Consider the following 17,194-nt stretch of genomic DNA (forward strand, 5'->3'; position numbering starts at 1 on the left):
GGTCAGCAGTTTGAAACTACCAGCTGTTCCGCGGGAGAAAGATGAGGCTTTCTGCTCCCGTAAAGATTTATAGCCTCAGAAATCCTGTACAGGGTCGCTATGAGTTGGAACCAATTCCATGGCACACCACCACCAATCAAAAAGTTGGTAGTTCCAAATCCACTAGCTGCTCTAAGGGAGAAAAGACCAGGTAATTGGCTTCTGTCAAAATGAAAGCTTAGGGAATCTTATGGGGGAACTTGTACTCTATCTTATAGGGTCCTTATGCGTGGGCATGGACTCAGTGTCACGCAACAACAGATGATTTTGAATTTGAAATACATGTGCCTTTCCCCCCCACCAAATTTGTATCATAGAGCTTAGTTAGTAAATGTATTGCTTGAATGTCAGGGTTCAGTGACTGTAATAGGAGTGCAGGTGTGGAACTCATGACAAATGGGCGGTATTGCATTTTCCTGGAGATGCCACAGGAGGCATGTTTTCCTTTTATAACACTTCCTTTTCTCTTGTCCCCTTCAGTGAAGAGCCTATTAAACTGTTTTGAGGGTCTCCAGAGTATATAAAAAACCGATACCAGCAAGAACAAAACTGCAGTATGGAGACAATATACCTATATGGCCCTTTCCTCATGAATGCCATTATGACGCCTAGAGGTAGTCAGGCCAGGTACTCTTCATTTTATGGATTAAGAAGTCTCAAACCCAAGAGATTTGCGCATGGCCTAATGATGACTACAAATAGCAGACACGGGCTAGAACTCCGGCCTCTTCTGCTTCTTGGGGAAGTGTTCTTCCGGGAGACTTGAACCAGAATTAAAACCTGAGCCATTAACAAGTTTTTAATGTTGCTCTCAGAGTCCTGGTGTGGTGCTGTAAGATCAACACTGGACTACTAACAACAAGGTTGGGGGTTCAAACCCACCAGCTACTCCTCGGAAACCCTATCAAGTGTTGCTATGACTTGGTGGTGACTTGACAGCACTTAACAAAAATAAAGCAAAGCTATGTTGCTCTCAGAAACCTTTGTTTCTGGATTTTCTCATTGCCTCCCGTCCACCTTCTTCTTTCTTTGAAGACCTTATGTCTGATCTGACAATGGTTTAGATGTGCACTTGCACATTCATATTTCAAAAAGCTCCTTCTTAAGAGGCCTCCATACTTGATGATGAGCATAACAGTGACAACAGGAATAGTACAAAAAAAAACAGCAAATAGTTATTGGCTATTGAATATGTACCAGGCCAAAAAGTACTCTAAAAGCAGCCTTCCATGTAATCCACACAATTACCCTTCTATCAACCTGGTAGATGCAAAGGCTGAGATTAAATGTGGATTTTACTTCTTTTAAAGCTATATCTCAACCAAAATGTGAAAGTGCCCTTAAAGAGGAAAGGGAAGAACATAGGGGCAGAGCCATTGAGCTTCTGGGATGTAATTGTGAACTGATATGCCTATGGTTCTAGAAATCTGATCGCAATATAATACAGTAATACAAAACTTTCCACAGAGAGAATCCACTCGGAAGTGTTCACACCATGCCCATCCCTTGTGGAACTAATCCTTTTTACAAATTATAGCCTGTCACAAACCATTTTCTGATATGTATCTATGCTTCTTTTCCAACAGGAGGAAATATAAGAAAACATCCCAGAGGTAAGAACATCTTCCTGAGCCAGGCTTATATCCTGAGCCATGGTTGGTTGAATCATTTGTGGCCCACGCTTCACAAATTTGCTTCCCTGGTGGACGTTAGTTGAAATAAATGGTCTCTTGGTGTCTTCTCAGCGAGTTGCCTGCTTTATCTTCTGGTGGAGACTGCTGCTGTAATTAAAAATTGATTGCAGGCATTTCGTGTGACCCAGTAGGTGTTTATCTTCCCATGAGAGTGTATCCTGTGGATTCAAAAGCTAGTTACTGCTGGGCTGTTGAGTGATTTTGTTAAAACCTTGACCAAGGAAGGACTGGGCTGGGGTTAGTGGGGACTGAAGGCTTATGGATGGGGAGCCCAAAGAGGTTTTTAATACATGCCACTGAGCTCGAAAAATAGATTGCTGTTGTTAGTTGTCATCCAGTTGCCTCCGATTCATGGTGTCCTTATATATAACAGAGTGAAATAGTGTCCAGTCTGCACCATCTTCATGAGACCTGGTATGTTTCAATCCATTGTTGTGGTGTTTGTGTGTGTCAGTCCATCTCATTGAGTTTTTATCATCCATTTCATTGAGGGGTTCCCTCATTCTCATCTTTATCAAACAAGATGTCCTTTTGAGATAGTGTTGGTCTTTTGGTCTAACTATGGAAATGATAATTTAAAGTAAAATATCATCTATCATACCCCTCCCCAAGCACCTCTACTTGGAAAAATGGGTCTATTAAGATAAAGTCCCGGCTGAGCTGGGAAGTGTGCTTTGCAGGCCCTTTGGGGTGAGGAGCCATGACAGGTTCAGGCTGACATTGGCCTTGACCCATGTGACTGTCAAACCCTGGACATGCAGCCTCTGAGTTTCCAGTTCAGAAATGACTTATAGGGTCTTTGAATGCATGGCTTCCCAGCTCCAAAGGAGAGCCCACGTTTCAGTATTTGTATGAATTTAACTACTTATTAAAGTGCTGTTTGACAGATGCTCTTTACTGATTCGTAGGAGTCGTGTGTATATTTGTTTCTGTACACAAACACATTTTGATGATTTGGGAGGAGGATAGATTCTCCAAATACAAGAATAATAAAATGAGTTGAGAAAATGTCATCTACTTGGTGGTGGAATTCACCTTGCCTATGCTTTTTTTTTTTAAAAACAATGATTTGTTTACATAAATGGAATTGGGAAATAATCACCCAGGGCTTTCTTAATTTCTCCAGCATCATCTCTTTTGTTCTCTAATCTGCCTTTTGTTCTCCAGCTTCCTTTTCCATTCTCTAAACTTTAGCTACTGCTTTCATCAAAACAGTGACTCTAAAGGTCCAGGTGTTCATGGACCCTTTTTTTTTTTAGGAAGAACTTTGCTAGATTTTCAGTGAGTATATTTATTTCAATCTCATTTAAGGATGTAAACCTCATATGTGTTAGGGAGCTTTTCTTGAGTTAGATGGGACACTGTATTAATTTCAAAGGTACCCAGGAAACCAGTCAGACCACCATCGAGTGAGTACTGCCTGTCTTACTAATTGCAGTTCTTTGAACACACTATACTGATTCATTCTTTCATGTCTTCGTATGTGCTGTGCCTTCTCCTTACCCTGAACCCCCACCCATCGCCTAGCTAATCTTCTCTGAGTTACTGCCACAGTGTTTCTTACAGACTGAACCCTTTTTAGGTCTTGTTCAGACCTCTGGCATGAGGGAGAATGCCTTTTTAAAAAAATTCTGTTTTTATTTTATTGAGATATAAGTCACATACCAAATGGTGTATTGCATCGGGCACATCTGCTGCAAAATACCTCTTGAAAGTGTTAAAAAGCAAAAGTGTCACCTTGAGGACTAAAATGCACCTAATCCAAGTTATATTTTCAATTGCTTCATATACATTGAATTCTAGACAATGAATAAGGAAGACTGGAGAATTGAATTATGATACTGGCAAAAAATATTGAATATACTATGGACTACCAGGAGTTCTAGTGTGGGGCTGTGGGTTAATACTCTAGACTGAAAAGCCAGTTTGAACTGCAAGGTCGGCAGTTCAAACCCACCAGCTGCTCCTTGGAAACCCTATGCAGGGTCACTATGGTCCAGAACCGACTCACCGGCATTTAACAACAAGAAACAGAAGAACAAACAAATCTGTTTTAGAAGATCTTCAGCCACAATGCTTCTCAGATGGGAGGATGGCAAGACATTGACTCATATACTTAGCATATGTTACTAGGAGGGACCAGTCCCTGGAGAAGAACATCATGCTTGGTCCAGTAGTGGGTCAGCGGAAAAGAGGAAGAACCTCAAAGAGCTGGAATGACAGAGCGACACTGCAACAATGGACTCAGTCATAGAAATGAGAGTGAGGGAGGTTCAGGGCTGGGCAGTGTTCTCTTCTGCTCTATACAGGATTGTTGCAAGTTGTAACCAACTCAAAGGCACCTAACAACAAGAAGTCACATATCATACAAATCACCCTTTAAAGAGTACCATTCAGTATTTTTGTTAGTATATCCACAAGTATGTGAACATATCACCACAGTCAATGTTAGAACAGTATCATCATTTTAAAAAGAAAGTCTTTGTACCCCTACACCCACTAGCTGCTATTGCCCCCACTGAGCTTCTCCTATAACCTTGAGCTACTAATTTACTTTCTATCTGTATGGTGTTGGTGGTGGTGTGCTGTGGAGTTGATTCTGACTCATAGTGGCCCTCTACAGGGTTTCCAAGGCTGTAAGTTTTTATGAGAGCAGAAAGTCTCATCTTTCTCCCATGAAATGGGCCAGTAGTTTCAAACTGCTGACCTTGAGGTTAGCAGCCCAACTTGTAAGCACTATGCTACCAGAGCTCCTTTTGTATCTGTATAAATTTCTCTATTCTGGACCTTGACGTAAACGAAATCATACAATATGTGATCTTTTGTGACTGGCTTCTTTCATTAAAAGATTGCGTTCAAAATGTATTCAAGTTGTACATCTCAACATTCGATACCTTTTTTAACATTGCATGTTAAATCCATTGCATGGTTATGCCACATTTTGTTCATCCATCCATTCAAGTGATGGATATTTGGGTTGTGTCTATCTTTTGGCTAGACAGGTTTTTGTGTGGACGTGTATTTGCATTTGTTTTGGGTACATACCTAAGAGTGGAATTGCTTGCTGTTCATATAGTATCTTTCTATGTAATCATTTGAAGAATGCACATTTGTCTAGACTAAAACAGAATCCTAAGCTGTTTTATGTATGTTCTTTATTTTGCATATCAGATAATGCCATGTGAATCTTCCAAGCTCTTTTCTAGGAAAAGTCAGAATGAATTCTGCAAGGGTCAGGATTGAATTGACATAGTTCAATAGAAACCTGGGAAATAATACTATATTATATGGTAAAAATATGTTCTTAGTAAAAATGATGCTAACTTCAGCCTCACACAACAACAGCACTGGAAATACATTTTAATCCAAGTGCCAAAATATTGACTCATTTTACTGAGCAGAGTTTGGAAAGTACATTCTAAATAAATAGGGCTGTTTAGACTTTCGTGTTGTTTAAGCCTACAGTTAAGCCTAGAAGGGAAGAGTTTGCATTTCATTGTATTTAATTTCCATATCTTATATTTAGACCCATTACATTTCAATTTAAAAATCACAAATGCAATTTAAGTCAGCCAATAGGATAAGGACTAGACTGGTAACCATGAGGTCAGCAGTTCAGGCCCACCAGCCACTCCTTAGAAACCCTATCCAGACAGGGTTGCTGTGAGAGGGAACTCACTCGGTGGCACTTAACAGCAACAGCAGTAGGTTTCAGCAATGGCCTTTTCAGACCTGTTGAATCTTTTCTTTCCTAATAAGAGTCATCTTATAGCAGAAACTTCTGTGCTACATGGCTCCCAAATAAAGCCAACAATCCAAAAGTTGTGGTCTTATAATTTGATATGCAATGTAGAAGTACACTGGCCATTGAGAGGGGGAAAAAAAAAACAGAACTAAACTTTAAAGCCTCCAAGACTTTGATATGCTTTACTAAATTGAGCTTATACAGAATGCTAAACCACCCTATCTTTTCAGGTTCATTGAGCTCATGCTAGTAATTATGTATGAAACAGTGAGCAGGATATAAATTAATCACTCAGCTGAGAGGGCACAATAGCCTTCAATAGTAAAAGGTGATTTATCTTTTTCATATGTAGTTAACCTGAAGTATGAGATACTTCAAAGTTGCCTCAATTTTATTTTAAACAGATAAATACACAGATGAGAGGGAGTTTTTATTTTAAACATTGTTATTGTGAATTGAGTGATGGTTTACATGGGGGACATCCGTTTTACACTCTTATTATCTCATATTCATTTTATTGCAATGATTACAGCTGTTTTCATTTCATTGCAATGATTATAATCCTCTGCATGCTTCATCATTCAACAGTATTTGCTTCTATTCTCTGTTTTGTTTTTTGTGGGGTTTTTTGGTGTGCACCAAAACACTCAGGAATATACAATCATTCAAGCAGCCAAAGAGCACACCTGCAAGCCTGCCCCCCAGCCTCCAGCTCACATTCCCTCTCCCTCCATGAGTCTAGAGTCCTCAGCTGCTCCGTCAAGAGGGAGTTTTACAAGAATGCTGCTCAAACCGGTCCAGTTTTATACTATTATGTCAAATTTTTTAAAGCACTGTTGTTTTGTTTTTTTTTTTTGCATATTGGATGGTGTAGTTTTATTATGCCATTGCAAGTCTTTTATAACAATTTTTTGAAGTGATACAAAGTTCAGATTAATAGAGGATTGGTTTGAGATTTTCTATTTTTAATCAGATGTGTATTTTCATATGAAATTATATGTTCAACTTATTGATCGTTGAGTAACAGACTATCCCCAAACTTAGTGGCTTAAAAACCAATTTTGCTTGCTCCTGATTTTATGCTCCTGCCAGAACTTGAGGAAGGGCTCAGTTGGGTGGTTTTAATGCGATTTATCTGGTGGCAGCTGGAGTGGCTGGGATTGGAGAATGTACTTCCAAGATGGCATCTTCAGTCACCCATTGGAAGTCTTGATGCTCCTTTGTTTCTTTCTTTCTCTTTACACAGTTTTCATCATCCATGGTGTCTCCCATGTAGTTATGGATACTGCATAGCCTGGGGATCTCAGGGTAACTGCACTTCTTACATGGTGCCTGGATTCCAAGGGGAAGTAATAAAGGAAGTGGAAGCTTCCAGTCTATTAATTATGTTTTAGGTAGGCCTAGAAAATGCCACTTGTGCTGCCTCCTATTGTCCAAACTATCACAGAGCCCAAAAGAGATAGGGTATAGATTGCACCTTTTGATGGAAAGGGTGTTTAAGAGTCTATAGCCATCTTTAACATACCACTATCCACTTTCAAGCATTTTCAACATATTACCTGAAACCTTTTCTGGGGAGTGCAGGCTCAGGGTAACTGGATAATTTATTTGCTTAATGGTAGATCACAATCACCACCAGCTGCCATTGAATTAAATATGATTCATGGTGATGTAATTAGAGTAGAACTGTGCTCCATAGGGATTTTTTTTTTTTCATTTTAACTTTTTATTGTGAATTGAGGTTTATAGACAAGATCATCAGCTTTATATATTTTATATTCAACAGGTGATGAACTTTGTTTCATCTCAGTGATTACAACCCCCTGCCTGCAACAACAGTTGTCCTACTTCCTCCCTGTGAATCCCCATTTACAACTTATATTTCACAAATGAACAAAGGAAAAATATTTGATGTACACATACAAAACAAACAAAATATATTCATTTAAATGGCTAAAGGGCACATACTGCAAGCCAACCTCCTGCCCACGGGTATACAGCCTTACACATTCCATGGGCTTAGAGCCCGAAGCTGCTCTGTCTCCTCATGCCACCACCTCTGAAACCAAGAAAACCCTGTGGAGCAAGCGAGTCTACTCTGTCACATTCCATAGGGTTTTTAATGATTGATTTTTCAGAACTAGATCACCAGGCCATTCTTCAGAGGCACGTCTAGATGGACTCAAACTGCCAATCTGTTGTTCAGCAGTCAAGTACATTAGCTGCACTGCCCAGAGACTCCCAGTGGTAGAAACTTCAAAGTATATTTTGAAACCTCAAGTCAGATTCTGGCCTGTTTGAATGCTTGCCAATTTGATGATTCATTTGGATTAGGAATAACTCTGATTCCTTTTTCACTTCAACAACAAGCATACCAATGTGGACTCATTTAGTTCGATGAATTCCAAGTGTAGTGTTTTGGCTTGAGTTAACGATCAGTTGACTATATCTGGTCGCTTCATGAAGGAAGACAAAATGACATAAGTGCTGTATTAAAAAGATGTGTATATCTCATAGCTTTGCTCTGTGTGATTCTACCTTTGTCTAAACTTTTCTTGCAAACATCCTTTCCTTTATACAAGTACTTACCTTTAAAAGCCATAGTAAAGGGAAAACAATCCATCAGCTTTCATCCTATGTTGTTGTTGTTAAGTGTTGCCAAGTTGGTTCTGGCTCATAGTGACCCTGTATAGGGTTTCTGAGGCTGTAAATCTTTGTGGGACTAGAAAGCCTCATCTTTTTCTCTAATCATCCTATGATACAACTTAATTGAGGTAGTGATCTCTCTTTAAATATGTCATAAAGTACTAGGAGGATCTTAGCAGTAGAATAGAATTTTTTGCTAGTGGTGATCCTATTGAGTTTTACTACTTGTGTTAATAGTAATATACTCATCTCTTTCAAGGCCAGAATTGTAGCCTGAAAAGCGGTATTATAAGTGCTCTTTAATGGGCTAGCAAAGACACCAATAGGTAGGAAGTAAGCTTCTCTCCGCACTGAAGATCTTATTGGATTGTCTTTTAAATCAACACGATTAAGGGGAATCATCCTTTTCCTTATGGATGAGTTTTATCCATGAAGGCCAGTCATTCCAAGAGATTTGCTGAAGTGGTGAAATGGTCATTTGACAGCTAGAGAGAATTACACAGTAAATCTGCTGCCCCATAAAGTTTGCACCAGCTTGCTTTTAGTACAGCTTCAGCCTCAAGTTATCAAGTCTGGCTGTGAGAAGCTTGTATCTTTGAGAAAGCATGTCAGACCATGTATAAAACAATCACAGATACTTAGCAATGATTGAATAAATACTCTGGGTTTCCCATGGAGACAGGAGCTTTTTCCATCAGAGATACTGTTGTAAGCTGATTCTGTTAGGAGAACTATACACACACACACACACACACACACCTCCTCATTTCAGTGTGTCATGCAATACTAGATTGGTCAGCATAATTCAGAGGCATAGATAAAAATATTTTCACAAACGTGTAGACACATAATCTGTTTTCCTGTATCTGGACTATGGCATGAAAGTTTTCGTTTATTTGCTGGCCAATGATTTTACCTCTTCTTGGACAGTTCTAACTATATTTGATATACTCATTTAGTGTAGTGGTTTGGAGTCGGGCTGCTAACCTCAAGGTCAGCAATTTGAAACTATCAGCCCTTCTGTGGGAGAAAGATGAAGCTTTCTACTCCTGTAAAGATTTACAGCCTTAAAAACCCTATACAGGGTCTCTATGAGTGAGAACTGACTCAGCACATCACCCCTACCACCATAAATCTAGATATATCATGAGCAGTGAGTTCTAGCCAAAAGCATCTCTTATATTTTTAACAACCAAATTGAATTCGATCATCATATGAATGCACTGTACAAAATTCTTAAAATTTAAAATAAATTTGTTTAATGATTCCTGTTGCCATTGGAGTCCTGGTGTGGCGCTGTGGGCTAATACGCTGAACTGCAAAATTGTTTGAACCACAAGGTTGGTAGTTCAAGCTCACCAGCTGCTCCTTGGAAATCCTATACGGGCTTGCTATGGGTAAGGACCAACTCAATGGCACTTAACAACAACAACAACAACATTGCCATTGGACTCCTGGTGTGGTGCTGTAGGGTCAACAGTGGACTTCAAATTATAAGGTTGGTGGTTCAAATTCACCAGCTGCTCCTTGGAAACCCTATACAGGGTTGCTGTGAGTCAGAATTGACTCAATGGCACTTAACAACAACAACATTGCCAATAGGGACACTCTTAGTGGTACAAATGGTTAATATACCTGTCTGCTGACTGAAAGATTGCAGGTTCAAGTTTACCCAGAGGCATCTCATAAGAAAGTCCTGGTGATCTATTTCCAAAAAAATAACAAATAGTGGAGATCTTATAGAGCACAGTTTTCTCCTGACATATGTGAGTTTATGGATTTGTCATGAATTGTAATAGGCTCAATGACATCTAATTTGGCTCTTTTTTTATTTTTTATCTTGATTGACATACACGTTGGTAAACACTGGAAATAAAAATATAAGCAATTAGAATGTGGTTAAATAAAAAAGTTATTGCTACCAAATCATACAAGCCTTCATTAAACAAAAATATCAAAATACTAGATACTTTTTCTTGACACTTATCTTCCATCTGGTGTTGTGGTTATTAAGTGCCATTGAGTCGATTCTGACTCATAAAGACCCTGTATAGGGTTTGTGAGAAGCAGCTGGTGGATTTGAAGCACCGGCCTTTCAGTTCAAACTGACCTTGCAGTCCAGTGCTTATCCTGCAGTGCTATATCAGGATTCCATCTTCCATCTAGGTCTATACATTTCTGACAGCAGCATTTCCATCTCTCTAAGCCATATCCAAAGTATTCTGTGCAGTTCAATTTGATCTATGTCAATATGGTCATTGTGACATCCTCGAGGAACTCAACTTGGTTTCTTTGAAATGTTCTGAGTTTGGGGAACAAAAAGACATCTGAAGAGGTAAGATTAGAGCTATAGGGTGGATGGCGTAAAATTTCCCAATGAAATTCTCATAGGAGAACCCTTGCTACCTTGGAAGAATGAGCAGGTGCTTTGTCGTGATGGAAAACAGATTCTTTGGTGCAACTTTCATGGCCTTTTTCCTCCCAATGTAATTTTTGGTTTCCTTAAGACTTCTTCCTAATAAGCCCTGTAATTGTCCTGTGTCTTTAAGAATATCTACCTCAGTTCTCTTTCTGCCTTGAATTTCACCGGCCCAGCAAATCAACTAGGAAGCTGAGAGAACTTGTCTGTAGCTATGCACTGATCACAGACACATGTTTAAACACATTTGTTTGGAATAAACTCATGCATCTATGAACTGGAACCCCAGTAGTAATACTTTTTAAGGTATCCTCTTCCTTATAATAGGTATAAGTATTAAAAAGTCATTGGGAAGAATTAGGTCTGTTAATGGGAAATAGTTAATTTGCCCCTTTTAGAGTAAACCTAAAGAATTAGCAAAACATACATTTAAAAAGAACTGAAAACATGGAAGAAGTCTCAATTCCAGAGTTAAGAAAAAATGATTCTGGGTAATCTTCTTCAACTTCCATACCGTGTTATTTAGGGACATCATGAAAAAGATTAGTATACACTCATTATAATCCACAGAGAGATGTTAGTTGGTTGTTATGTGGCATGGAGGCAGCTCTGACTCATTTGTTTTTATTGTCAAGTACTGTGGAGTCGGTTCCGACTCATAGTGATCCTGTACAGAGTTTCCGAGGCTGTAAATATTTACAGGAACAGAAAGCCTCATCTTTGTTTCACGGAACAGCTGGTAGTTTTGAACTGACGACCTTGAGGTTAGCAGCCCGATTCATAACCACTATGCTACCAGAGCTCCTTAGTTACCCTATACAGGGTTTCCAAGGCTGTAAATCTTTACGGGAGCAGAAAGCCTCATCTTTCTCCCATGGAACAGTTGGTAGTTTCGAACTACTGACCGTGAGATTAGCAGCCCAGTTCGTAACCACTATACTACCAGAGCTCCTTAGAGAAGAGTGCACGTTTACGTACATTAATATGCACTCTTCTCTCTGGATTACAGTGAAAGTGTATACTATTATTTTTCATGGCGTCCCTAAATAACAAGTTAGGGAAGGTGAATAAGATAGTCCAGAATCATTTTTTCTTAACTCTGAGATTTCTTCCATGTTTTCAGCTCTTTTAAAATATATGTTTTGCTAATTCTTTAGATTTACTCTAAAAGGGGTAAATGATTAAGAACTATCTGGACATCAGGGGAAAGACAGCCCAGGGATTCAAACACCCATAAATAACTGTAAAGTAGACACTGCACATATAGATATTAGAGTGACCTACATCTGTTGCAAGGCAAAACAAGAAGTTATCTCCCTCCCCCGCCCCAAGTCTGGTGCCATCTTTCACTTGGATTTTGATATGGCTCAGTAATCACATTTAATGAGCTCAGTAATTGATTAAATCTAGCAAATGACTCTCTAACTTAGATCTGCCCATGTCTGGCCTTCAGGAATCAGCATACTTTGTGAGTTGTCAACAAAACTGCCACATTTGTTGTTAATAGTGGAGTGTCGTGCATAGCGGTGGGAAAGTACGTGGGTATCAATCACCCTTTGGCAAGGCTGTTTTCTATGCAGTTGTATCCTAGTGTGAGCAGGTTCATCTAATACTGTACAGTACCCTTTTCTCTTGTCTAGGATGCATTAAGACCCCTTCGTAATTCTGAAGCCCTTTTAGCATCTTTGACATAGAATGAATGGACGATTGTCCCCACTTTTGCAATTAATAATGGTACTTAATGTCTAGTTGTGACAGTTTAAAGGATGGCAACATCGATCAAGGGCCATGTATCTGAATACTAGTATTGATTTATAGACCATAAAGATTAGTGGTGACATCAAGGACCAGAGAGTCCTTCTAGAGACAAGCCCATTAAAAATACCTTCTTATATTTCTGATGACCTATAAGTGTGTTCAAAACAGTAATAACCAGTGCACCATTCAAGAGACTGTATTCAGGTTTTCTTCCAAGGTTGCCAATGAGATCAGGACAACGTCACTGCAAGTGGTGGCAGATCAGGGTAGATTAGCAATACTGATCTGGCTAGACTAGAGATCATACCTATCGTGTCACAATTGAAAAAAATACTAGCAGGAGTCTGAATGAATGAAGAAGGGATGATAGAAAACATAAACCAAATAGGACACTGAAGAGTTCAGCTTGACTGTAAACGGAGGGATACGGATGTGAAGAATACCCAAGGTAGATGCAAACATAGCCACAGAAGAACAGAGAGTAATGGGGGATCTAGGTAGGTAGTTTTGGTCACAGTTTTGCATACCAGGTAACATTCATTCACTCAGTCCTCACTCACGCAGTCAGCCTCCTAATATTTACGTAGGATTCTTGGCGTAGAAGTCCACACCCAGAGAGGCTGTTTAGCAAGATGTAGGAACTAGGTATGGTGAGAGAGGTACTGGAATAGAGAAAGTAGTTCAGGCACTTCGTTGGGGGCGATACCTCTAGATACGCGTAGCAGGAATGGTCTTAACTGTGAGTGAGCTGTAATTTCTGAGTCAAGAGGGTTAGTGAAGCCCAATTCATTCTTTTTCTCATCCATCTTTCCATCTTCCTTTTATCTGATAACTACTATTCTCCCAAGGAGCACTGGTAGTGTAGTGGTTATGAATCGGGCTGCGAACCTTAAGGCCAGCAATTCGAAACTACCAGCTGTACTGCGGGAGAAAGATGGGGCGTTCTGCTCCCGTAAAGATTTACAGCCTCGGAAACCCTGTACAGGGTCGCTATGGGTCGGAACCGACTCGAAGGCACTTAACAACAACAACAACTATTCTCCCACCCATCCAGAATTGAAGTTTTGAGTTACTTTATATGTTCTTCTATATGTGTGTTTCTTCAACTTTTTTTTTTTTTTTGATTGAGAAATGCAATTTTTATTCTTAGAGATATTCTTAAAATTCATTCAACGTATGCGTCATGTAGTAGACACGTTACTATGCAAAGTTCTTGTTATTCTTAAGTGCATTTGAATCAGTTCTGACTTACAGCAACCCTGTATAGAGTTTCTGAGGAGCAGCTGGTGGCTTTGAACGGCCTACCTTGTAGTTCACAGTTCAGTGCTGATCCTACAGTGCCAAACCAGAAGTCAAAGTACTTTGCTTTAATATTCATCTAACCCTTGATGTTGTTGTTGTTGTTAGGTACCATCAAGTCAGTATTGACTCACAGCAACCGTATGCACAACAAAATAAAACACTGCAGGTCCTGGGCCAACCTCACAAAAACTTCAACTTTTGTTCTCCTTTTTCATTCATATGTTGCTTATAGGTTGAGTGCTCTTCCATCCTTCTATTTCCATTCCCCCAATCTTGGTCCAGTTCTTACTACCCACCCATTTCTTGGAGTGTTGAATAACCTCCTAACTTCTCTCTTACTCTGGTTGCTTCATCTTCTCCATTCTGCATAGAAGATGAATGAGACAAAAGTCTCCTCTTTACTATACCACAGATCCTCGTTTATTCTGTCATGTCTATATAAAAACAAACTCCCCATTGACTTCCTGTTGGCTAATTAAAATAAAAACCTATCTCCTTGCCTAGAGTCTTAAGGCTTCCTACAATCGTAAGTTGTAAGGAGTACAACGCCACCTCAACTTCCTGCTTTGTCATCTGTACTCCTCGATTGCAGTCAAACTGAACTTCTCATTGTCCTATTTGGCGTATGTCTTCTGTCTTCCCTTCTCATTCATACTCTCTCAAGTAGTTTTTACTGTCGTATTCTGTAACAGAATATTTGAGATTTCAATAATCTTCACATGTACAATTTAGTGACATTAATTATGCTCTTCATGGTGTTCAACCACACCCTTATCGGTTCCCAAATCATAATACCATCATCTTGCAGAGAAGCTCAGTGTTCCCTCAGCATTGAATCTTCCTTCCCCCCTCTGTCCTGCATGCCCTTGGTTGTTGTTGTTGTTGTTAAGTACCGTGGAGTCGGTTCTGACTCATAGTGACCCTGCACAGGGATTCTGAGGCTGTAAATCTTTATGGGAACAGAAAGCCTCCTCATCTTTTTCCCGCGCAATGGCTGGTAGCTTTAAACTGCCGACTTTGAGGTTAGCAGCCCAATTCGTAACCACTACGCTACCAGAGCTCCTTGTGTACCTTCAGTATCCACTAATAAACTTTGGTGTCTATATACTTGCCTATTTCTAGTACTTCATGAAAGTGGGCTTTTGAGTGTTCTCATTTTTACTTGTTGAAATCCCATCTTTTCTTCAAGATCCAAGATTCACATGCCGCGTCTTTTCATGAAGCCCTCTTATCCCAACATCTTCCCACTCATGAAGATCTTTTCTCTTCCCATTCCTATTGTTACTGTCATTGTATGTGGAAGAATTAGTTGGATGCATGCCGTTCTTCCTGGAATCATTGTGATTTACTGGAATAGGAAGTGTGCCCACCCAAAGTATGATTCTTTGGATGTGGTAGGTATTTATTAAGTGTTGGTTGAATTTCTGAATGAGTAGAACTGAAATCTTTCATGTATTTGTATTATCGGTTATAACTAAAGTCAAAATTGTCAGATGGAATTTTGGGTAAATGCGATCAGATGGACCGTGACTCATACTTATAAATGACTTTGCAGTTCTACATACTCCCACATCCAGGCTCTTATTACTTGACCATCACACTGGCCTGAGTGGAGACCTGTGAGGTCAGCAAGCCAGATGGCATGCATGGACAAGAACCAAGAAGTTCACAGTGCTTTGCTATTCTTGTTTAGTTCCTCCAACATGAAACTCTAGCATTTTATGGAGACTATGAAAATATTTTTGCTCTAAATCAGTGCTGAAATGTGTCTTCCACCAGTCACACTATTAATCTTGAAGATGTCCAATGCAGAGTAAGATGTATTGTTTGAAATGCATTATTCTGAATATTTGATAACAACCTGGATATGCGGAGTCCTGGTGTAGTGCTGCGGGTTAATGTGTTAGACTGCAATGCAAGATATGCTTGAACAACAAGGTTGGCAGTTCAAGCTCACCAGCCTCTCCTTGGAAACCCTATGCAGGGTCGCTATGAGTCAGAACTGACTCTATGGCACTTAACAACAACAACCTGGATGTGCATCATTTGACTAGTTTGTGGTGCTTTGTCAAAAGGACTTTGAAGACAATTTTCTTAGATTGCCTAACAGGGACCTAAGTGTGTCTTTAAAAGTCAATATACCAATGCTCAGCATATTACTGCTTCAGATGTTAAATCCAGACTTTAAATTACCTGAGGAATCAAGCCTCTAAATCACTCTTAACATCATTGATCTGCACTATTAAAGGACTCCAGGTGTGGTGCTGTCGGATCAGCACTGGACTGCGAACCACTGGTCGGCAGTTCAAACTCACCATGCTCCTCGGAAACCCCATACAGGGTCACTATGAGTCAGAATTGATTCGACAGCACTTAACAACAACCAAGAGAACATTAAAGAGGAATACCTGACTACTGATTCAGTTATAGAGGAAAGTCTCCCGTGTGGGACCAAGGTCATCTTTCAGCAGCAGCAAGTTAAGAGAAAGTGTTCGGAGCTCCTGGGGACACTCGGTCCAATAATGTGGATCTGAGTTTTTCAACCTTAGCATTAGGAATGATTTTGGCCAGAGAATTCTTTGTTGTAGGGATTGTCTTGCACATTGTAGGATGCTTAGCTACCTCCCTGGTCTCTACCCACTAGATGTTAGGAACAACTCCCCTGGCCCAGTTGTGACAGCCAAATATGTCCTCTGAGATAGGGGACAAGATTACCCTTGGTTGAGAACCTCTGGTATAGGTCAAACAAAAAAAGTAGATTCTGTCACTGGTTTATTTAGCTGTGCCAAAGCACTCCTCTCTGGCCTCAGTCTCTAAATAGACGAAGTTGAACGTGAGAATTTCTCTGGTTCATTTTGGTTCAAAACATTCCCCCCCCCGCCCCCGATTCTAATTTCTGAGGTCCTTCCACAAGGCAGCGCAGGACAATAAACAGCATTTGCTGTGATGGTGGGAACCCTGTGCTCTGTAACCGAATCACTAGAGAGGAGCAAACATTGCTGATTCTCACGGAGATCACAGTTAACAGTCTTCACCCCACAGTGATGGACCTACGGACTCTTCAGTACTAGGACCAGTTGTTCTCAAGTCAATTCCAACTCATGGTGATTCCATGTGTTTCAGAGTAGAACTGCTCAGTAAGGTTTTCAGTGGCTGAGTTTTCAGAAGATCTGCAGACCTGCTTTCTGAGGTACCTCTGGGTGCATCCAAACCACCAACCTCTGATTAGCAGTCAAGCGCTTAGCCATTTATGCTACCCTGGGCTCCCCTCCCAAGCAATTCCGATGCACAGTGACCCTAGGGAAGCTTTCTGAAACTTCAAATCTAAGCCTCATTTTTCTCTCTTGCAGAAATCTCCCATTGGTAGATTTGAACTGTTGACCTTGGGGTTAGCAGACTAGTGCTTATCCTACAGCACCATCAGGGCTTCTTAGGGCTTCCCTGTTGCTATTGTTGTTCAATGCCATTGAGTCGATTCTGATTCATAGCTACCCAGTATAGGGTTTCTAAGGCTGTAAATCTTTGAGGAACCTCTGGGTGTGTTCAAACCACCAACTGCTGATTAGCAGTTAAGCGCTTAGCCATTTGTGC

At 40.1% G+C, this 17,194-nt stretch overlaps 1 protein-coding gene across 3 annotated transcripts in view; it reads left to right on the forward strand.

Annotated features, from left to right (window-relative positions):
* Window positions 1-17,194, forward strand: part of PDE1C (phosphodiesterase 1C, calmodulin-dependent 70kDa) — a 646,978-nt gene that overhangs the window by 295,024 nt on the left and 334,760 nt on the right. For 2 of the 3 annotated variants that reach the window (XM_006832153.1, XM_006832154.1), the window contains exon 2: window positions 1,626-1,652. The exons of the other annotated variant lie outside the window; for it this stretch is intronic. In XM_006832153.1, coding sequence (XP_006832216.1) covers window positions 1,626-1,652 — 27 coding nt within the window. The remainder of the gene's footprint in view (window positions 1-1,625; window positions 1,653-17,194) is intronic. 3 annotated transcript variants of the gene reach the window in all.

This window comes from Chrysochloris asiatica, unplaced genomic scaffold (assembly GCF_000296735.1).
Source record: "Chrysochloris asiatica unplaced genomic scaffold, ChrAsi1.0 scaffold00006, whole genome shotgun sequence".
Classification (NCBI taxonomy): Eukaryota; Metazoa; Chordata; class Mammalia; order Afrosoricida; family Chrysochloridae; genus Chrysochloris; species Chrysochloris asiatica.